The 23,347-nt window shown below is 30.0% G+C and overlaps 1 protein-coding gene across 20 annotated transcripts in view; it reads right to left on the reverse strand.

Annotated features, from left to right (window-relative positions):
• Positions 1–23,347, reverse strand: part of LOC107449585 (phosphatidylinositol-binding clathrin assembly protein) — a 76,473-nt gene that overhangs the window by 14,041 nt on the left and 39,085 nt on the right. For 2 of the 20 annotated variants that reach the window (XM_071185433.1, XM_071185428.1), the window contains 8 exons: positions 22,911–23,013; positions 20,949–20,999; positions 16,303–16,654; positions 13,602–13,673; positions 8,229–8,264; positions 5,890–5,937; positions 2,374–3,291; positions 1,027–1,198 (listed from right to left, as the gene is read on the reverse strand). In XM_071185433.1, coding sequence (XP_071041534.1) covers positions 1,027–1,198; positions 2,374–3,291; positions 5,890–5,937; positions 8,229–8,264; positions 13,602–13,673; positions 16,303–16,654; positions 20,949–20,999; positions 22,911–23,013 — 1,752 coding nt within the window. Of the gene's footprint in view, positions 1–1,026; positions 1,199–2,373; positions 3,292–5,889; positions 5,938–8,228; positions 8,265–13,601; positions 13,674–16,302; positions 16,655–20,948; positions 21,000–22,910; positions 23,074–23,347 lie in introns of all 20 variants that reach the window. The other 18 variants (XM_071185424.1, XM_016065142.3, XM_071185439.1 and 15 more) reach the window with 12 other exon arrangements.

Consider the following 23,347-nt stretch of genomic DNA (forward strand, 5'->3'; position numbering starts at 1 on the left):
TTTGTAAAATAACTGATTTCCGCAGCATCATAAGCAGTAAGACCGGGTGCATCTAAAATAATTGGGACCACACCTACTTTGAATAATTTAAATTTCTCGATGGTATATGGGTTTTGTTAAATATATTTTAATCAGTTAACTGTGGAAAACTTTTGACTTTTCAAACATTAATGTCAGGATCAGGCCTTACGGTTGAAGGCAACTTTCGAATAAAAGAGTTATTTTTCGATAATAAAGTTGAACAAAGGAGCTAACTAAATTTTGAAGAAAAAAAATTTTTTAGCAAAAAGGTTTAAAATTCCCCAGGGCTAATAATAAATACGTGTAAAACATGCAAAATCCCTGATCTGAAGCTGCTGTGAAATCATGAGTGTTTGAGAGGGAGCGACTTATTCAATAGAATGTCTTATATGATGCTATGTCTCATATGATGATCTCATATATCCAAAAAATATGCTATTGTAACCATTGAGACTGTATTGAAGTGATCTGATCTATTGATAGATTTTAATCATTCACAGACTTCATATAAATAAAATACTTCATATAAATAAAATAGAAACTATCCATCTATTTAAAAATATCTCCCCAAGATATTTCTAAAATATCCGATCTCTCTTTTATAAAGCTTATCGACATTATAACAGACCTTAATCTACTAGCCCTCATTTCTGCTGCAGCAAACTTAACTGTATAATTTTAATAACCAACAACAAGATTTCTTACAACTGCTACAAAATATTTAAATTAAATCTTACTATAATTAAGGATCACAAATTTCTTCCTCAGTGGGAAAAAAATTTTACAAATGGACAAAAATCATGTTACTGCTTCGTGTCACGTACAGGGTGCACCCTTCTTAACTCACCTTTGCATTAATTTTAAATGCTTTCACGTGAACTGATTAATCAGCTATACATTGTCTGAAGTGAAAACTCTCACCTTCTCCTTTACTGCATTCATAAGATTAACACACTTATTACTTAGATTATCACCCAAGTTAAACTTTAAAAAATAAATAATTACTTCTTGATGGCTTGCTTGGGACCATTAATATCAAGATTGGAAGCTAAACTTGCAAGTGTTGAATCCAGATCGCCTTTTAATATGCTTGATCCAGATGTTTTTTCGGAAACAGGTTGCTGCTTTGCTATTTGTGCTTGGGGTTGAAGCGTGTCTCCAAATGCATCAAATCCACCTAGGATAGTTTTAAAAATAAAATAACACATTTGACGCAACATAATTATGACAAAAATTCCTTTAATAACTCAGTTTTAAAGCCTCACCTAACTGAAATTTGGGGAGGGGACTTCATAGATGATAAATTTTAAAAAATTCACACCCATGAGTTAAGTGCTGTTTTAAAAGTTTACAGTGTTTCAAAGTTTACAGGACCCTTTAAATTTATTAACCACATCAAAGAGGAGTGGAATTTGAATTAAAAAAGTTGTTAAACATCAGGAATAGGGAACCATTGTTGCATCTAATCTTGATAATAAGTTAAATTTGATTAATAATATTAATAGCTTTTTTTTAAACTTATGTTTATGATTCACATCAGTTTATAAAAGTAAATCTAGCAAAATGTTGATTTTTGTGTTATACTATCATACTATGGGTTTCTTAATCATACTATATGTATCTATATTACTATTTTCGTAATAAGATCTTTTAATTTCAATTAAAAAAAATTTTTTAAATACTGAATAATTAGCTCAACATTGAAAAGTTTAGAATTTTATAGAAACATTAAGTGATATTTTATTCACAACACTGAAATTTATAAGTTTAAAATAGGATAATTTTAATAGAACAAGTTCATGACATTACATCACTTACAAATGTTTTGCTATAGAACGGAAACCGCAAATATAGTACGCTTATAAATCTCATAGTGAGCAATGTTCCTGCAATAGAATTGTTTTCAGAGGATATTCTATGCAAATTTTAACACACTCTCTCTCTCTCTCGACAAAGATCAAATTAATAAAAATGACAGCTTCATAAAAACACTTTAATACAAAAAAATTCTCTCCACTAAGTTTCAGTTAAAAAAAAAAAAAACTTATATGTATTTTAAGCATTTTATCACAAAACAGTTTGTTACACAAAAATATACAATTAACTATTTCAGAAACAGTTTACCACCTTCAATATCATAGGCGACAACCACGAATCTGCCACTTTAGCAATGGGCAAATTTGCAGCAGCACAAATATGGTGACATTCCCACTCTTTTTAAATATTAGGAATGATAACATTTAAAAGGTACAACGACAAAGTTATAGGAAGAAAAAAAAACATGCGTGTTTGGACATGCAGGAAAAGGCATAAGAGACACACGGGTGGGGGTATAATAGAGAGCACTGTCACCTGGCATAGCAGCTCCAAATCCTGTAACAGATTTTGCGGGAGAACTCATTCCGGATGGGGGTGTTCCATATCCAGGAGTAGAAGATGCTCTGCCGGTGGGGGTGCCGGCAGCGTTATCGAGCCGTGTCAGAGAGGCAGGAGGTGGGGTGGCACTGCCAAAGGGAAGACCAGGTGCAAAAGCAGGAGATATCGGTTGCCCGACCATACCTGGTCTAGGCCCAGGAAACGAGGGAATCATAGTCGGAGAAGCTGCTAAAACGGGCGATTGTTTTGGCTGCATTGCCTGGTGGATGGCAAAATTCAAATCTTCCAGTCCACTTGTAGAGCTGAGGGGTTTTGGCTGGGCTGGCATAGGCAATGCAACTCCAACAGCATTAGCAATAGCTTGTGCCCGTAAGTCGGACGTCGGTCCGACAGACGTCAAGCCGATGTCTAGACCTCCGAAAGGGGATGGCGGAGGAGCAACAGGCTGTGCAGACAGAGGTGCTTGATCGTTTAAATAATTTATTTCATTGCTCTCGAAACCAAACAAGTCCTTTTCGGGAGCAGCAGCTGTTTGAGGTTGAACAGTTAAAGGAGTCACAACAGCTGTTGGTACAGTGGTAGCAGCTGGTAAAGGTTCAAAAGAAGTTCCGAAGAAATCGTCAACTGCGGTTGTAGTTGTTGTGGTGATTGCAGAGGATGTAACACTACCCCATGCGTCTGAAGTTGCCTCATGACTTGCAGCCGATGTGACAGGGACAGTTGCTTCTTCGGCAGTTTCTACTGCTTCCCCAAAGCCTCCCTCTGGCACATTGGCTAGTATGGGAGTGGTACCGGCACCCCGCATTAGTTCTGTGGTAGGAGAAGGAGAGGTGGAGCGACCCCCAAAAGGCTCCATGACAGGAAGACTTAGTTTTGTAGTGCTTTTCTCTACAGCTGAGAAGAAAATTAGTTATATCCAGGAAAGTTAATAGTGAAAGAGGTGCATAAAACATTTCAAGTACAATCTAATTTTTGCACAATTCAAGGACAATCTAATTTTGTGCACAATTCAAGTACAATCTAATTTTTCTAATTTCTTAAAATTTAAAAAATTAATTCCAAATGATTAAGTAATAAATTCCATAAGAACAACGAGGACATATCCCTTCCTTGATTCCTACATATACATAAACTTAAAAATTCTAAAAGTAAAGAATTTTCGGCAAACGCTTCAATTCTTTGTGATAATCCAATATAAATATAAAGCATTGCTTAAAAATCAGTTTCTTCAAGTCTATGAAATTAAACAAAATATTTTTATTTAAGATCTTGTAAAAAAAATTGATTGCATACTTCAAGAAAACAGATATTTTCCATCACTATATATTAAAATATTTTTAAAAATCTCAACCTGATTTCTGTGTGATTTATGCATTAAAATACTTTATGCACCCTGCAGATGTTATTAGATTAGAAATGATGAAAAAGAATGTTATAGTCAGTCAATAATACACAACTAAAGCATCACATGCAGCAAAAGCAACTATGTACAACATTTCAGGATGTTGCAATTCAAGTAATTTTGTCAATTCAAGCAAATTTCTAATCAGATTATTTTTTGTAAAAATCCATTGAAACATCTGTAATAAAAACACTTCTTTAAAATTTAAAAAGATTTTGGAAGAACTACTTAACTCGATAAAAACAAATCAATGCTCTATAATTTAAACCTTGTATCTTATCAGAAATCAGTAGATAATTGTACAGTTATTAACATAGCTGCAAACACAAAAGGACGAAAATCCAGTATACAACAGGAAGTTAGAATTCTCAGGAGACTAGGTTGAAATATAATTTCCCCATTAAAAGTACAGTAGGACCTTGATTATTCGAAGTAGTTGTAATAAAACCTGCCCTTTATTTTCACGAATTTACTAAGATAGATTGGTCTTTTCTTAGTCACTACAGGGTGTGTAGTTAAATATTTCAGCTAAAAATAAGCACATTTAAAAAAGAAATCCAAAGCATATTATCAATTAAAATCTCAATTAATTCTTATCTTTATTAAATTAAATGGATAAAAAGGAGATGGAAATTTTGAGATAAAACTGTTTCTGTACTACTCTGGGGACCCACATGAAAATACTTAATTAGTGAATGATCCCAAGTCAAGTTCAAGGATTATGGAACTGATCTATAAATAGATGAGTGCAAGAAGGTCATTAGCTTGCTAGTGACGAAGACGATTGGGCTTCACCAACGACGAGATTAGCAAGAGAAATAAAAAATTTCTGTTGCCTTTAGGTAAGAAAAAATATTGGCAATGTTTAGTTGGTCCATGTGATTAGCAAAAATTCGAGAGATTAAAAATTTGATTTCAGAGGGCGGAAAATGGAGCAGGAAATAGAGAATCTCTTGCAAAATGCAGCAGAGTTGCACATGCGTATGTAAGAATTCTTCCCACAGAACTCAGCCCAATATACGCACATGTGGACGCATGGATGTATTTCATCATACATTTAAAATGATTGGAGTTTTCCTACACTACGGAGCAGCGGTACAGCGAAATGGATTGTGGTTGAATGAACAGTGAAAACAGTGAATAGAACAATGCGAAAACCACACGTTTTGCGTAATTCATGGCAAGAAATGATACGGTAAATAGAAAAATCTCATTTTGGAAAAGTGACAAATAAGCACTTTTTAAAAACACCCAATGAAAAAAGTGTAGAGGCGTTTTATTGCGTCAGCTAGAAAACCATGGAAGTTCGAGGTAGGAGGATCAAGGTTTGGGTTGAAGGCCGGAGGTAAGAAGATCAAACAGTGTAGTTCCTACCCGGAAGGGTACATGCGGACAAACACTTAAGATAACCACTGCTGGGAATGAACAGTCTTCTCTCCGCCTTTTAAGAGGTCGATCTTTTCGGAGTTATTGCAGCTTCAAGAACCTCGCTCAACTTCGTTTTTCCCGGTGACGCCCACCTTTTGAAAAAGATGCTCGACCAGTCTTTAATCGTTCTTAATAACCAGTTTTAAAATTTTTTTCTGAATAAGCTTTTCGGAGTTTGTTGTTAGATTGTCAGCTTAATATAAAAGAATGATTTATATAAAAGAAAGATGTACTGATATTTATATTTCACATCTTCCAAGCAATCATCAACAAACAAAAGCACCTTTAAGGGCTTTTAAAAAGCGAAAATAGCACCTATAAGTGCTTTTAAAAAGCGAAAATAGCACCTTTAAGCGCTTTTAAAAAGCGAAAATAGCACCTTTAAGCGCTTTTGAAAAACGCTACACACCCTGCAGTGATTACTTTATGAATTTAAAAAATAATTTTCACTGCATATTATTGAAATACGGTAAAGGTAATAAATTGCACACGTTAATAGAAAACTTTGAAAGTATTCAGTCGGAAGGTCAATCGAGGCTCTACTGTACACATAAGAGGTGAGGATCACCCTTTCTCAGGAAAAAACAATATTCATGCGCACACACTTCATTCAACAAAAACATTTACAAGCAACACCAATTAGTTACAAGAGACATACACACCTGGTGACACATCAGCATTATCATTATCACTTATCGGTTCTGGGTAAGCTTTGTGAGGCAAAGAAAATATAAGCCAAGTTAAAAGCAGCAAATAAATAAGCAAACAAATAATATTTATTTCAATCGTTTAAAATACAATTAAGATTTTCATCTTTTTACCCCCCCAAAAAAGTTATATTAGAAACTTTTAGTTGGCAAAAGTGACTACTCTTAAGAAAACTAAATTACAAGGAAAAAAAGTGACTTGCATGAGGTGAGATTTCTGGAGAGAAAAGTGCACAGTCTTTACAATCCACACATACCACCTTTTTTAATACAGTAGAGGACCTTTTATCTGGAAACGATAAAACTAGCACGACTTTTACATGAAACAATTCATGTTACGCTAAATGGCACATTTGATTCCTATTAGATATATCCCTTTAGTTCAGAGATTCTCAACCTTTTTTTTTGTTTGATTTTCTTTTTTTGTTGGGGCACATTTTTAACGATTTCGAAACTCAACGGCAGACAAAGAAAAAAAAAAGAAGTCTAAAGCTGCTTACTTACCTATAATACACTGTGTAAAATAGTTTATGATAATTTTGAGTGTAAAATAACAAAAACAGTACATTTATTAAGGGATAAGTTAATAATAAGAATACTTTAAATGAAAAATTTGACCTTGATGTTTTTTGATAATTTCATTTATATTTGGTCATAAAAATGTTTTTGCTTTTTTTTCTAGTTATTAATTGTTAGCTTATTTTTTTTTATAGTTATTGATTGTTAGTTTCTTTTACATTGTTATTTTGTGATTCCTTGTTAACTTGTTTTTTTTTGTTAATAACTAATTTGTTTTGTTTTTTTTTCGCTATTTGTTGATTTGCCTTTATAACAATTAATTGCATAGCTTATTTTAATTGTTAACTTTTATTTCCTTTTGTAAGTTAATATTTAGCTTGCTCTCTTCTGTTAATAAAAAATTTTAATAGTCATTAAATTTCCTACAAATTTTAAGATTGTCAGAGACAAGACTATTGCCGTCAAAGACACCGTTAAAACATGGAAAAATTATAAAAAGTACACACATATATACTTTTCTTTAATTTAAACTTTATTCAAAATAAAAAAAAGCATTATAATTTTGACTGTATGATTTCTAAAATTTGGTGACGTACTTTAAGAATTTGGGGGTATACAAAAGTGCACAATGGTTGAGAATCACTGTTTAGATAGTTTCAAAGCAAATGTATGCCAAGTGAAATTAATATTTGTCCTTATCTGTTAGGAGATTGATTATTAAAGGATTATAAATAATTTTAAAATTGTGTTTCATATAATTTGGTGACCCATAAAACTCGCAAATCCAGAATGAACTCACAAATTCCGGACAATCGGTTCTCAATTGTATTAAATAGCTGCACATTTAACAGGGTTGCCACTCAAGTCAGGAGAGGAAAAAAAACCCGTGTGTTCTCTTTACACAATACATACAATATAGGAAGAGGAAAAACACAATCACTGCACACTTGTATGAGCTGTATTGGGATAACTATACTAGTAATATAAGTGCTGAAAAAATTTACTTAAAACAGCTGAACATACTTAAATAATGCTATAATAAATGAACTAGTTTAATATAGCTGAAATATCATCCTTAAATATCCCATAGATTGCACTTTGAGTAAACAGGGAGCATAGCCACACTTTTCAACAAAAAATAAGTACCTTTTAAGCACTGAAAAAATATTTTTAATCACTTTCCAAAAAAATATCTTAATTAGGATCTGTACAGTAATAAAAACTATTTTTTTTATCGTTTTAAAGTTCTTAATTTATAAATATAAATCAATAAAATTTAAAAGCTTTACATAATTATGATAAAATAACCAGTTTCTGATAAAGATTGCAGAGAAAATTATGAAAATAATGCATTCTTTTGTAATTTATGACTACAATCGACACTGCAAAGAAAAAATCTCTTTTTAAAAGCACTTTTCACAAACCCCGAATAAAAAAAAGCACCTACCTTCAAGGGCTTTTAAAAAACGTAAATCGAAAATAAGCGCCTCTAAGCACTTTTTAAAAACATTACACACCCTGGTAAACTCTAGTATTGAAAATGAGAAACAAAATTTGCTGTATTTTCCCAGTTTAGAAAAAAGAAATCCTGTATTTGACCTGTTATTTCAAGTGATTTTTAAATTCCCCGTATTTTCCAAGTTTTCCCTGAGGAGTGGCAACCCTGTTTAAAGTCAATGAATATTACATTCAAAATATTCCTACAACAAAATATTAAAAATCCAAGCACACACTTCTTTCAAAATAACATTTACAACCAATTAGTTAATACACACCTGGTGACACATCAGCACTAATCGGTTCTGGGTAAGCTTGGTGAGGTAAAGAAAAAAATATAAGGCAGGTTAAAAGCAGCAAATAAATAAGCAAATAAGTAATTTCAATTAAAATATACATTTGCCCTCCTAAGCATTAGACTAACTAAAAACTTTAGTTTGAACTGTATATCAAAGCACCAACAAAAAGAACAACCCTACAAATCGTTTGGAAATAGTATTGTATCAGTATGTACTCCAAAAACAAACACTTATCCCATGCCACTCTAACAAAAATTTCATGACTGAACTTAATTTTTGACTAATTAACACAGTCTAGTGTTGTTAACCAGAATTTATAGCTATCTGACATCAAGATGCACATTTCCATGATGATGGCCACTATATTAAATCAATAATTTGTTTATCCTTTCTAAATATACACTATTTTAATTTACAGCAATAACAAAAAAAAAATAGTTAATTTTGTTCTATAGATTTCTTTTCCTTAAAATAAATAAATAATTAATTCTAATTTAACTTTGGCTAACATTTAGAAAGGTTGGGAGAAAGTGTAAACAAAATCAGAATTCATGTTCAGCAATAGTACAAATTTTATTTTTACAACCAAATGTTGAAGTTAAATCAATCCGATTCCTTCATTGCGGAGTGACATTACCTCATCATTTAGCAATACTGATACTATATACCTGACTACTACCGTGGCCATTAAAAGATTGGACTAAATGCTTTACATGTCAATGGGTGAAATGAATGCAAATTATTGTTACCAAAATAAATATAATCTAAACTAATGTGCAGTAACAACCACTCAAACATTTTTTTTACATTAATTAATATATACAGTGATTTAGGACAGTGTTTCCCAAACTTATGACTTGAGTACCCTTTCTAAATTTTTAGTAACGCTGTGTACCACTAATAAAAAAAATGAATATTTTTTACTACAAAAAATTGCACAAAATTTAAAAATCACAACTGGCTGTTGACACCATTTATTAATAACTGTTAACCCTGCAAAAAATAGCCAATAGAAAAACAAGTCATCGTAAATTTTCATGGCTAGCTTTGTTCTTCAATAAAATTTTTTGAAATTTTCGTTTGTTGCAAGATATTTCGCATAAGAATTAGTACCTCCGATAAACTGCTCCCATACCCCTGGCGGTGCGCATACCACACTTTGGGAAACACTGATTTAAGGAATATTTATGAAAATAAAGTTTTTTTTTTAAATGCATTTGAAAAAGATTGTAACACTGTCTTTATTATTTGCTTTTGAACAACAAGAGGTAATTGAAAGAAAGAGCTCAGAAAGAAAGAAAAGATATTTTGAAGTTTTGCATCCAAAATAAATTTTTTTGCCAATGGTATTTCAAAGAAACCTTTTTAGCAAATGAAATATAAAAATCCATAACTATCAAGAGTTTGTCTCAAATTCATACTAGAGCAATGTGTCAACCCAAGACCATTTCAAATATTTACATACTACTTTCATTTAAGCAAAAAAGCCTTTTCTATCACTTCATAAAATAAAAACAATTTTTTAAAAAAATAAAAGAAAATTGTATTTCAGAGTTATAAGTACATATTATTGAAAATAGACTCTTACAGTCATTTATGCAAATAAAAAGTTTTATATCAAGAGCTATCGTAGCATTTTAAAGCAAAATGTTATAAACTAAAAAATTTGAATAATAAACAAGGCATTTTTTGCCTAAAAACATTACTCTACATTGCTGGGAGATTTAGCATTATAAAACTGGATAGGCAGAGAAGTGAAAGATCATTTGATTATAGCAAAATACTTTTTAAAAAATAATTTCTTTCATATATGTTTTAAATTGGTGAGTAAAAGCCATCATTAATTTAACCCAATCTGGGCCAAAGATGCACCATTTCAATAAATTTGAATATTTTTCACTAATTTAATTTTTCTGATATTCTCAAGGGTTCTGGAGAAATCCATAAATTAGTAATTCAATTGGAGTAAACATTTCCTGCTGCGAAATTTTTAAACTAAAAACGGTTATCCACAAATGAAATGTTTTGAAAATGTATAATTATTTCTTTTGAGATTTATCATATGTTTTTATGATGGATTACAGTCTTAAGTCAGTAAATAAAAAAAAATGAAATAAATTTCATAAAAACTAGCATTCAACTAAATGGTTAGTTCATTGGTTGCCTATACAAACCATTTTATTTCTTAAATAAGATCTGATTTTTCATACACGAAATTTTTGTGTCTTAATGTAAGAATATTTCAACGAAAATACATTTTATAAAACTTCCATACTTGGTCTAAAATGGGTTAAAGTAAAATTGTGTGTTATATATTAGATATTTAAAAATTGCTACAGTTCACTATTTATTTTCGATATAGAATTCTCTATTTATATTTAATTTTTCAACTAAGGCTCGCCTCTTTAAATTCACAGTACAAACAGTCGAACCTCGTTAACATAAAATTGGCGGGACTATCATCATTATTTATGATAACCAGATTTCATCTTATCTGATACATCATGCAAACAATTTATTACGCACTATAAATACATATTAATGACTACATTTATAAATCTTAACAATACTATTACGTACCAAACAAATTAAAATAAGCTTAAAATTTTATTAACTTTATTTAACTATTTTATTTGCCCATCTGCTACTTCTAACAAAGGTGGTTAATAGAAATAGCATTCCTCAAAATGAATGATTGGCACTTTATTAGTTTGGCACGATTGATAAGCACTTTATTCACATGCTTATCTGTTGTGTCCAGTTTCCTTTCATGTTAAGCGATAAACAGATTTGGAAATTTAATGTTAAACATGCAAAATAAAACAATTGATTGCTGACTCACGTGTCCAAACATGTATTTCATGTGAAGCGATATTTCATGCTAAGCGGTTTTCTGTTAATGAGGTTCCACTGTATTGTAATAGTTATAAAATCTAAAAGTATACAAAACAAAACTGGATGACAGACACTTTAAATGCAAAATGATGCACTTTGATTCAAAATAAAATCTAATGCTAAGCTAAAAATCAGCAAGATACCAAAATAACATTCAGTAGTTGCAATTGGTAGAATATAGCCCAGACTACTTTTTAGGTAGGGAGCTGTCAGTATAAATTCAAAATCAATAAACCTCATGCTTACAACTCGTAAGTATTTATGCGTAAAAATTTTCAATTAACAGAAAATAGTGCCTAATCATATTTTTATTGAATATATATTAGCCAAACTCATACTGCAAACTAGAGAAGAAACACTAAAAATTTTGCGTTACAGATAGGTCACAATTTTTTAACATTTTAATATGCTTAAAATTTTAGTCTAAATAATAACTTTTATTTAACCCATTTTTTGGCCAAAGGCACGTAAAAGCACCATTTCAACTATTATTTTTTAATTAACATTGCGGCCATATTATTTTTACTAATTTTATTTTTTTGTTAACTTTAAGGGTTTAGAAAATATTTATAAAATATTAGTAATTCAATTGTAGTAAACATTTTTTGCTCAAAAACCTTCATAAGTATGTTAGTTTCTTTAACTTGAAACTGTTATTGACAAATTAAACTTATTCAAAATGTGTAACTATTTAACCTTTGGATTAATCATATGTTTTTATGATGGATTAAAGTTGTGAGTTCTGAAAATAAAAAAAAACTTAGTGGCAGGGTTCATACAGAGATCAGAAGAAGAAATCCAAGGAGTATCCAAGGAGTCCAAAATTTAAAAACTTTGCGTAAAAGATAACCAGAGAGTTTTTTTTTTTTTTTTTAAAATCAAAAATCAGTTACTATAAAGAACTTGCAAAAATGTATATTTTGCATAAGATATTATTTTCTAGCCTTTTTGAAATAAATTTTGACTTTGTCAAACTTCATCAAGAATATGAAAGTTATAAGTTATGTATGAAAGTTATAAGTTATGTGTGAAAGTTATCACTTTCACACATAAATTCATTTTCCAGGTTCAAATATTTCAATAAATGTTGTTAAAGCACATAGTACAGATGCTAAAGATTAACATAAAAACACACCTATCTTACATTTTAAAATTTGAATACATAAAATCTAAGGCATTTATACAAAGAAAAAGAAACAGTAAATCATTAATTAAGTTTGCTTGTAATATGTAAAATTATTTGCTGTTACTTTTTTCTTCAACTCTTCCAATTAAATTTTTTTTTCTTTTTAAGTTTTTCTTAAACCATTAAACTTTGACAGCTAAGTTATATTGTTTCGTTTCCCTGCACGGGCAGCAAATTCATCAGCAGACTTAGTAAGTTCATCTATGCAACACAATAATCTAAGGAGTTTCTAAGAACTAATTTGGAAATCTAAGTAGTTCCAAGTACTCCTTGGAGACCTTTTTATTTCCAAGGAGTTTCTAAGGAGTCTGTACGAACCCTGTTAATGTTTAACTAAATGATTTATTCATTGATTTGGTTAATAGTGTGTATATGCACCATTTTATTTACTCAAGTATTATTTGTAATGTACAAAACTTATTTTATGTCTTAATGAATATAATTTTAGTATATTTCAATGAAAATAATACACTTTTTAATATTTCTATGGTTGGCCAAAAATTGGTTAATTGGTTTAAGAAAGTATATACCTTAAAATAGCATTAACCTTAAAAAAGCTTATTCAGCAATTCTGCTAATGCAAAATTGCTTAACAAAACATATGTTTTAACGATTTTTAAAGATAGAAATCTTAAAAAGCACAATTTAAAAATTAAAAAAAAACACCTCAGACTATATGGACATTTTGGCTGGTTGTATTAAGAATGATTTAGTACAGTTTGACCTTGATTTTACAAATTGATTGGAACCGACAAATTCGTTAGTTAAATCAAAGAAATTCGTTAAATCAAATATAAATTTTTGTGAAGAGTAAGGTATAAAAAACACTAATGATATGGAAAAAAGTTATTGTTTACTACGAGCTTAAAAATTACAAGTTATACGTTAGGAAATCAACTTTAAAATTATCTTAATTCTTTAATACTACTTGCTTTTAAAATTTAATACATACATATAATTACACACTTGGATTAGGGTGTGAAATATTCAAAATTTTAAAATGTGAAAAATTCAAAGTTTTACTTAGGATGGGCAAATTTTTTGCCAGGACCAGTCCTTCGTTAAATCAAAGCTAAAAATGTGTTAAATGATAGCATTTTAGCACTCTTTTTGTCAGGACAGAAAAAATATTCGTCAAATCAGAGAACTTTTTAAATCAAAGTACGTTAAATCGAGGTTCAACTGTAAAAGTTCTGTTATTTTTTTTTATTACCCTGAAGTTTGGTGAAGGACAATTTTAATGATCGGATTTTTATTAAAATATGAATTACCAGTACTCGGGCTATCTCCAAATGCAGCAGCAAAATTGGCATCGGACGCAAAAGCATCAGCAGATCCAAATCCTAAAACAAAATAAAGATACATTTTAAAACGCCTTTTTGAGTCAACTAAAAGTGGGCAAAAGCTTTTTTTTTGTCATATTTAAAAAAAAATTAAAACACACCTTAAAATAGAGACAGTGAAAAAATTTTATATTTTGAAATCTAAGCAATCAAACTTGTTTCTTTCTTTTTTTTCTTTTTTAAAAAAAAGAAATACTTATTTTGAATCTCACAGTGAGCTAAAGAAAAAAATCAAGATAACATTTCCTTAACAAAAAATCAGTACTTATTTTGAGATAAATACTTTTAATAAGTACAAACTAAAATATATAAAATTTGCTTCTCATAGAATTAAGAGAATATAGGGTCACTTCTGCAGCTAAAAAAGAATATTTTATTGCAGTGGGTTGGGTACCCTCCCACATAATATACAGTTTGACTTCTATTTAATAAACTTTCATTTTGCATATTTTTCGAAGAACCAAGAACCTTTTGGAAATTTCTTTGTAAAATAACTTCCAAATATCGATATGAATTTTCTATTTAACGAACTTTTTTTTAACATCCACTTTTCCTATTTCCCAAAATATTTTGGAACATTTCAAACTTGTTAAACACAGTTGATGGGGGAAATGACCACAGTTGATGGGGGAAATGACCTTGAATTGATTTTCGAAGCCACTTAACTTTTAAAGAAAGCGGCAATATCCCTTTCCCTTTTTGTTTGCATTTTATTCAGAAATTCATGCCAAAAATCAATTTATTGATTATGTTTTGATATCAATTTATGACCAATGAAAATCAATTTATGATTATTGATGATATTTTTGTATACTTTTTCTATGTTTTTAATGCTCTAACGTTTTAAGTGTTTATAATCTTTTAATGTTACATTTTATTAGATGTCAATTAATGGTCAATGTTAATTCTCCTAGTATGCCTGCACTAAGTGTTTGCACACTCCAGCAAACTATGCATGTATCAAGTGCCGCTGCTAAAAAAAAAAAAATTACAAATTGTTTTGCTCATGGAAGTTGTGAGCAGAGGGTATATGCCCCCTTCAACAATAATTAGAAATCTCTTAAAAACTCCTTTTCAATGTTTAAGACAAATGAAAAATTAAAAGAAACTGAGAAAATTAAAAAAAAAAAATTCCTGTTTTTCTTAAACATTCCCTGATTTTTATCAAAATTTTACTGATTTTTCAGGTTTTTCTAGAGTAAATATATATCGTGATAATTCCAGGTAGGTTGCCACCCTGTTAAATTTACTGTTTAAAAATTCTATAATTACTGTATTCTTGATAGGAATCTCATTTTTAAAATCAGATGTTTGTTAGTTACCATTTCATCTGATTCTTCATATCAACGGAATGATTTTAAAAATGATCATTTAATAATTGAACTATTCACAATTAGAAAAGAACTAATAAATGTGAAACCACAAAAGAGCCCCCATCCCACAATATTCCTTACAGCAATTGCTGCAAATTAGCGTATGACACCTGAATTCATCTCCAACAAGTTTTGATAGAGTTTTTCATAAAATGACTCACTTATAAAAAAAGTTTGAAACAATGCAGGCTAGGCAATATGCCTGGACAATGTATATAAAGGAATAAGCATTCCTTAAGTTCTGACAAATTTTTTCTTTTTTTTTTTGATTTTATGCATTAGTTAAAATAAAAAAGGTTTGACCAAAAATCTGAATTTTTCAATTCCACAAATAGATTTTAAAATTGATAGTAGATAAGGGGATGTTCTGAATACACGTACAAAACTAGAAATATCAGGGAGGAAAGCTAAAATTTTGGAATTTTTTTTTTTTTACAAAACAAATTTTTTTTAATACAGGAAAATCTAGCATAACAAGACAATTATGAGACTTGGTAGTTTTTTAGGTTCCAACTAATTTGCAGCATTTGGTAACAATGTAACTCAAACTTTCATAAGACAGAGCGTAAATTGAAGTTTAAACACCCTAGCTTGTTAGAAAGTAGTAAAATTTTTGATTGGAAATAACTTTTTTAAAACAGCCAAGAAACCCCTAAAACTCTTTCCGCCAGGTTTGAATTTCCAGTAACATTTAAGTGCTTTAACTGATGAGGAAGTATCTGAAATACTAATTGCAATATTCCTCACTTGCATACACATATCTGTTAACATTGGAGAAATAAAATAGAGATTTTAGGAGTGACATTTTTAAGGCTACAAGTAATGCTTTGATACATCATGCATAATCACATTTAGCGAAGTAAAAAATATGTATATAAAATTTAACAGGGTTCCCACTAAATTTTACAAAAAAAATTACCTGACTTTTTCAGGTTTTCCCTGACGCGTAGCCCTGTTTTAATCTAAAGAAGACCTCTTTTTAACCAATATTTATAATTACTTATACTTTAAATACTAAACATACTGCAGTACTGGACTATCTGTTGAGGAATAAGAAGTATTTTTGCCCACAACGAATATTTTATCAGCAAATTTTTTTTTTCTTTTCATTTCTTCCACAATTGAGGAGAAATTTGAGAATATCTGGGTAAACAGGAGATAGTCATACAATACAAAAGTCTTCTTTAAAAAACAAGAGATTTGACAGGTATACATACATAAAAAATTTAGTAAAAAATAGATGTCATGAAACTTACCATTTGTGAAAGTTGCAAAATTGGTGTCTTGAGGTTGAGACTGTGGTGTCAGTTGACCACCCCCACTGCTTCCTCCCCCTCCTCCACCAAAGAGGCTGTCAGCGAAAGGGTTTCCGCTCATATTATTCAAACCAAGGAGGTCGTCACTTGGCATTGCAGGAGAATCATTGACATGCATTGTGTCAGTAGAGGAAGTATTAAATAAGTCTAAGATTTTTTGATTGGCCACAGGAGTTGTACCACCCACAGGAGGTTCAGAGGGAGAGGACAAAAATGGATTTGTCTTGGCTGCTGCAGCAGACGTCGGAGATTTTAAGTCAGTTGAGGCACTCATTTCTTTTAAACGTCGTTCCTACATACAAAATTTATGTAAGAATAAAACAAAAATATCTAAATTGCTTTTTTTTTAATTTTTGACGCAACAAAAGAACTTATTACAAATGGTAAATCGCATTAAGAGGATGTCATGCCAGGGAAGAAAATCTTCGTTGCAAATTCTGTTTCTCCTTTATTACTCATTTAAAATTTAAAACAAAGAAAAAATAAGTTCAGACAAACCTAGATTATGCCATGAAATTTAAAATACTGGAAAGAAAATCTATTCATATAATAAAATAAAGAGTGTGTGTCTGTAGGCTGGATTGTGGGTGAATGGTCGACTAAGAATACAAAATTCAACATGAAGCCGAATGAGTACAATTGTAAATTTTTCACAAAACCCAATTTTTGATTTTATATCAATTTTTAAATTTAAAGGCATTTACGAAATTGAAATTTCTCAGAATTTTAGCGGAAGCCATTGTTTTAAAATATGCCATAGTTGATTCAGTTTTGTAAAATATTTTAAAGACAACACCAGTGGTGTTGGTTAGCTTATAACTCAAATCAAAAACATTGTTTATTGAGAGTTATGAAATACTTAATTATTTTTTATTAATTATGCCAGGTTATACGTAAGATCGTGATCATGCCAGCATCAGCATACGACGACAGCGGATTAATATTTTTAAGGTTATGTAAAACCAAGCTTTAATTTTGTTTATAGTTATATTTTGAACCATGTTACAATAAAACTAAATAATTTAAAATAAACTGTTATTGAAATTTAAAAAAAAAAAGACTCAAGCTGAAATGCTAAACTACAGGAAAAAAATGGTACGAATTTGTCAATGATAAATTTTGGTAACAGTTACAAATTAAAGTGAAAAAATGAGTAATTAGTAACTGTTAATGATTAACGTGATTTTAAATTATTAAACATTATGTTAAATTTTTATTTGTAATTAAAAATGTTTGTTCAAAAAATAGTCTAACCCATTCAACACTCACTCTTTTTTTTCTTTTGAATATTGTTATAAAGATTTTGTTTTTAAAAAAATAGGAATATTAATTTTTATTAAATGTAAAAAAAAAACCTTTATTACCAATATTTTGTCAAAGTTAAAAACCAAAAAAACCAGACATTGTTGAAATAAAATGCAAAATTCATGAATAGATTTTAAGAGGAAAAATAGCTGAAATCTAAAGTGCTTTTTATATTTAATTTACACATAAACTGAAATGTTTCAAACTATGAATTCACTACAAACATAAAAATGTTGAAAACAATTTTATAGCTCCATTATTCCAAATAATTGATCATTTAAATAAAAATATCAGCAAATAAAATAACACTTTGAAATACTTACTTCAGATACTCCAAAGCAACATTATCAAATAGTAAAATCAAAGTATAATAAAACATCAAGAAAAAAGTGCTAAAATAATAACTTATATTTATATTAATATATGTGGGAATATCATATGAATGATCGTGACGACAAGTGAAGAAGCCTGAAAATTTTAAGTACAAAAAATCTATATCAATTAATATACCACACATGTTTTGTATTTAACATAATTTTCTAAAATAAGATTTATAATTAAATTACTTACCAATAAAGAATATCAAACTTTTATAGTAATTAATTTAGGAAAGAACTTAGTTCTTACAAGAATCTAGATCATGGATTTTTAGAAACACGAATTTTAAAACTGCATGAATACGAATTGTGATATTGGATTTTAAAATCGCTTGAATATGAATAGTGATATTGGATTTTAAAAGCAATGATAATACTAATCGTTATGCGTAGCTTTTAAATCACAGAAAAATACAAAAATCGACGTTTGATATTAAACGCATGAATACAAATTGCAATATCGGACTTTGAAAACTAATGAATACGAATTATGACACTGGATTTTAAATTCCCGTGAATACGAATCGCACAATAGATTTAAAAATGTGTAAATACAAATCGTGTAATGGAATTTTTAAATTGTAGGAGTACAAATCGCTATGAAAGATTTTTAAATCACGTAAATACGAATCACATATTTAAAAAATTAGGTAAAAGCTTTTAAATTAGGTAAATACAAGTCTATGTTTGACATTTAAACCGCGTAAATAAGATTTGCAATATTAGCGGTTAAAGGCACAGTTCCAAATATTCAAAATGACAAAAGTTCGCCAAAGCAGAAGAATCAAATTGGATCTCTGCTCATTGGAGGAAGAATAACATGCATGTAAATTCTCTATAACTGAAATGATCAAAAGTTTCAAAATTTTAATTTTAGATGGTGGAATCTCATTAAAATTTCTTCGGATTAGAAGCTTTTAATCAGTCCGAGAACCAATTGTCTTGAGAAACATGGAATTCCCCGATGTTCCCAGTATGAGAACCGAAGAACTGAAGAGTGGCACCCATGCGGATGGATAATACAAAAAAAAAAAAAAAAAGTAANAAAAAAAAAAAAAAAAAAGGAACGGAATTCTGGGATACTTCTCAGAGTATCAATCACCCGCGATCAGAGATAAATTTATCATGGGGTTTTTCTAGTTCCAATTTTTAGCTTGATAGGTGGAGCCACTAAACTTACCAAGAATACACCAACAATACTTTTTATTTATCTGAGAATGTCGTTAGATTTGGATATAATAATTATATTTTGATATGATGTAATGAACTATTTCTAATTCAATAATTTTGCTTCTCTCCAGAGGCAAAACTGAAAAATTTTACCTTAACTATTGATTGAACAAACTTAAAAACTAAAAATTCATTTAAGCACCTCTTTCTTCGCTTTGGTGTTTTCACAACAAGCATTCATGAAATTTTATGTAGCTTTTCTCTAAAATTTAAACAATAAATTTTAAATCTTATTTTTTTAAACAAATAGAAATGATTTATTCATTCCTCTTATTTCAGAAAAAATCTTCATCTAAATTTTATCATTAAACCCATTGGCGGTTCTGAGCATAAAAAGCAGTTTTTTCCATATAGCAGAACCGGTTTTTCCATGTTTTGAGATAGGGAAATAGTGAATTGGGGAGAATTATTCTTTTAATTTTGCCCACTTGCTAAACTGCCAGTGAGTTAAGGAGTTGTGTAATTAAAACAAAGCAATTTGTTCAGATCAATTTTACACCTGTACTTTTCCTTACTTGGTTATATAGGGTTTACAATAAGATGTTCAGCAGATACTGTACTTCCATCACTGCATGAATTGTGTGCTTATTTACAACTTGTAATCCCATTAGATGTTATGACAAAGAAACTATTAGTAATACCAAACAGTACGTGCTGTTAATAAAAGTTCCCACAAAACCAATGAAACTTAGGCATGAAATTTAAATATTGTTATGATGCATGCAAATATAATAATAAATACAAAAAAAAGATTTCAAAATTGTGGTTGAAGTGTTCTGAATTCTATAATTAAAAAATTCAGAACATTAATATCTAAGTTTGCGTTCAGAATATAAAAGGCTTCTTACGTGTCTTTTAAATTAAGCGTACAGATTTTGAGAGGTTTTTCAAAAATATGATTGTTAAAAATTTTGTAATATAGGAATATCTTTTTTTCCTTTGTAATTGTTTTTCGTAATTATGCAAAAAATAAGATTTTATCCAAATTTTAAAAAAAAAAATTGATTTCAAATTTTCAAAGATAAATTGTAGCAGAAATTTGCACAGGTCTGAAGCAAAATTGTAGCAGAAACTTATTACAGGGTGTCCGAAATCAGGCAGAAAGTTTTCATAACAGAAAAACTGTTAAGGTTAAAAATAAGAATGCGAACAGTTATTGTTGCAAACTCACATGTCAGGTCATACATTTTAACTGGCTTTAATTAGAAAAAAAATTGGACCAGGTAATATTTCATTATTTTTGGAAAGTTTTTGAATGGTAAGCAATGAAATTTTTTACAAAAGGCAAAATAAAAACATTGTGTAAAAAGGGTTGAATAATTACTTAGAAATCGAAACTGAAAAAAGTTTTATTTTCTAATTAACATATTTGAGGTCACTACTGAGTTCTAGAACGTGAAGATCAGATCATTAGATCAAAAATTATTGATGGTGGACCATTCTTTTTTGCACACTGAACATTGCACATAGAATCAGGGTTAAACAGACTTTTTAAAAAATTAAGTTTACCATATTATATACACTTATATAATTTGAAGGCAATGATTCCTTTAGTGTCGCTTAAAAGAATCAATATTATCTATTAAATTATAAAGTAAACTGGTTTTGAAATCTTTCTTTTCTTTGTGAAAGAGAAAAAGTAAAGCAAGAAAGGTTGAAGAAGAGCATACTGACCGAATCCTCCCACGCAGGTTGTTCCCAAAGAAGAGGAGAGTCATTGTCAAACTAAAGCAGAAAAGCAATTAATTTATTCAATTAAATTAGTAAAAAGCATTCTTCAACTACAACACCCATAAACTGCACTTCAGAAACATTCAAGTTTATAGAGAGCATTTTATTTACAGAAATAAAATTTTAAGGATAAATCCGATATATGTCACTCAGGGTTGCCACTCAAATCTGGAAAAAAAATTCCTTGTATATATTATACTCAATGCATTAAGAGGAACACAGCAATTACTGTGCTCTGGGGTGAGCTATATTGGACTAACTATACTAGTTTTAAATGCTGGAAAAACAGCTGAACGTACTTAAATAATGCTAGAGTAAATGAAATAGCTGAAATATCATGGTTAAATATCCCATAGATTACGCTTTGAGTGGTCACTTTTTATAAAAAGACGAAAATAAGAAACAAAATTCCCTGTATATTTTCCTAGTTTGTTAAGAAAATAAAAACCAGAGTACCCTGAATTTCCAATGTAATTTAGCTGATTTTTAAGTTCCCTGTATTTTCGAGATTATCCCTGTAGAGTGGCAACCCTAAAATTTCTATTTTTTAAGCTGCGTTCACCAAAACATTTAAGAAAATGCAGTTTTTTTTTCTAATAAATTTTTTTTCTTCTCTTTGCTGTTTTTCGCTTCAATAAACACATTAAATAGATAAGAGCAGTTTAGGGAAAATTTCAGGGTTGAGGAATAAAATATGAATATTAATAGTGTTTGAAAAGTACACCAACAGAAAAGCTTTATTTCCTTTTAAATGTTTTCATTAAAAAAATCTACTCAATTATGTTAAATTTTTTTATATTATTTTACTCTGGTTTTACATTATTAAATTATAAGACCAAATATTAATCTACTTTAGGTAATTAGTGGCTCTTTTGGAACAACTCAACTTAATTGTAACCGTGACAGTTACGATCGAAAACTTGAACTCTAACTTTTCATTGTTTTTTTCCCAATTTGTAAAGAAAAACTCAAAATTCCCTTCATTCGCCCTGTTATTTTAGGCGATTTTTAAATGTCCTGTATTTTCAAGTTCTCCCTGTGGAGTGGCCACCCTGTTAAATAAAAATGTAATCCATCCTAGTGTTTTGCAAAAATTATAACACATAGGACCATTTGTCTCATTTTCGACCATAGCTTGACTAGGGGCAAGGGTATACAGCTGTCCCCAGGCCCTCAAATCCAATAGAAAGTTTATTTTACGTTACATTCCTTAATGAACTTTTTTAAACAAATTATCAGTACAGTGTAAAATCCGTCAGTTTTAAGTTAGCTTCTTCATTAATCTATTGTATGAACACAATCCATATTTCGCAAATCAATGGCTTTCTAAGGCTGAATTCAGCTAAATTTTCGCAATAACACTGAACAAATTTGGCCAATCAAATGCTTGTATTTTTACATATTGCAAAATGCGATACGTTTACAAAAATACAGGTGTCCGATTGGCTTAATTGAGCCATCGTAATTGCGTAAATTTAGCCCTACTGTCAGCAAGGATGATTTTTTCGCTTCTAGATGACAAAGTTAATCAGAAAACTGCATTCGGACATAGAATTATCAGAAAATTAATAAAGTGAACAGTACGATATTTTGTTTGATCACTGGAGAGGGTGCGACTTTATAGCTATTTTAGATTCTAGTCAATTTTCTTGTTATCTATAATGAGGTGAAAATTTTAAATACCTCAAAATTAAATACATTTAAATTCCACCATATTAAATATCTTCATTACTGAAGTAGTGAATCCGTGGGGCCCCCAAAGAAGTTTTTGCCCCTAGCCCCAATTAGACTGAGTCGGGCCCTGATTTCGAAATGTCACTGATTAACTTTAATTCTGTTAGAAATTTCAAAAAATAAATTTCACGCTTAAACGTCAACGATGGCATTAAAAAGTGCCATACTCACCTTCAGCTGATTCATAACTTCGGCTTCCTCCTCGACAGCCTTCCGGGCAGATTCATCAACCTTGACTCCATTCATTTCTTGCTGGGGAGAGTTCTCACCGGCACTACAGAAGGCAATGCTCGTATTGGACAAAGCATTAACAGCATTTTGAAACGTGGTCGCTCTTATATTTGGTAATCGCAGGCAGACAAACAGAAAAAATAACCAAGCAAATAAAAATGAAAACAAAATTAAAAATCATGCAAATAAATTAAATGCATCATGCAAATCAAAGATCATGCAAATAAATAAAACATACAAACAAAAGAAATGACTGGACTTGAAATAAACATGCTGCAACTAAGACAGGATGAGCAACCTCTATGAAACAAAGCAGAGAGGTAGCAGAGAGGGTAGAAAATTAAAAGAAAATGGTTGAACTGATACAAATTAATAAC

Source organism: Parasteatoda tepidariorum, chromosome 9, assembly GCF_043381705.1.
Source record: "Parasteatoda tepidariorum isolate YZ-2023 chromosome 9, CAS_Ptep_4.0, whole genome shotgun sequence".
NCBI classification, from domain to species: domain Eukaryota; kingdom Metazoa; phylum Arthropoda; class Arachnida; order Araneae; family Theridiidae; genus Parasteatoda; species Parasteatoda tepidariorum.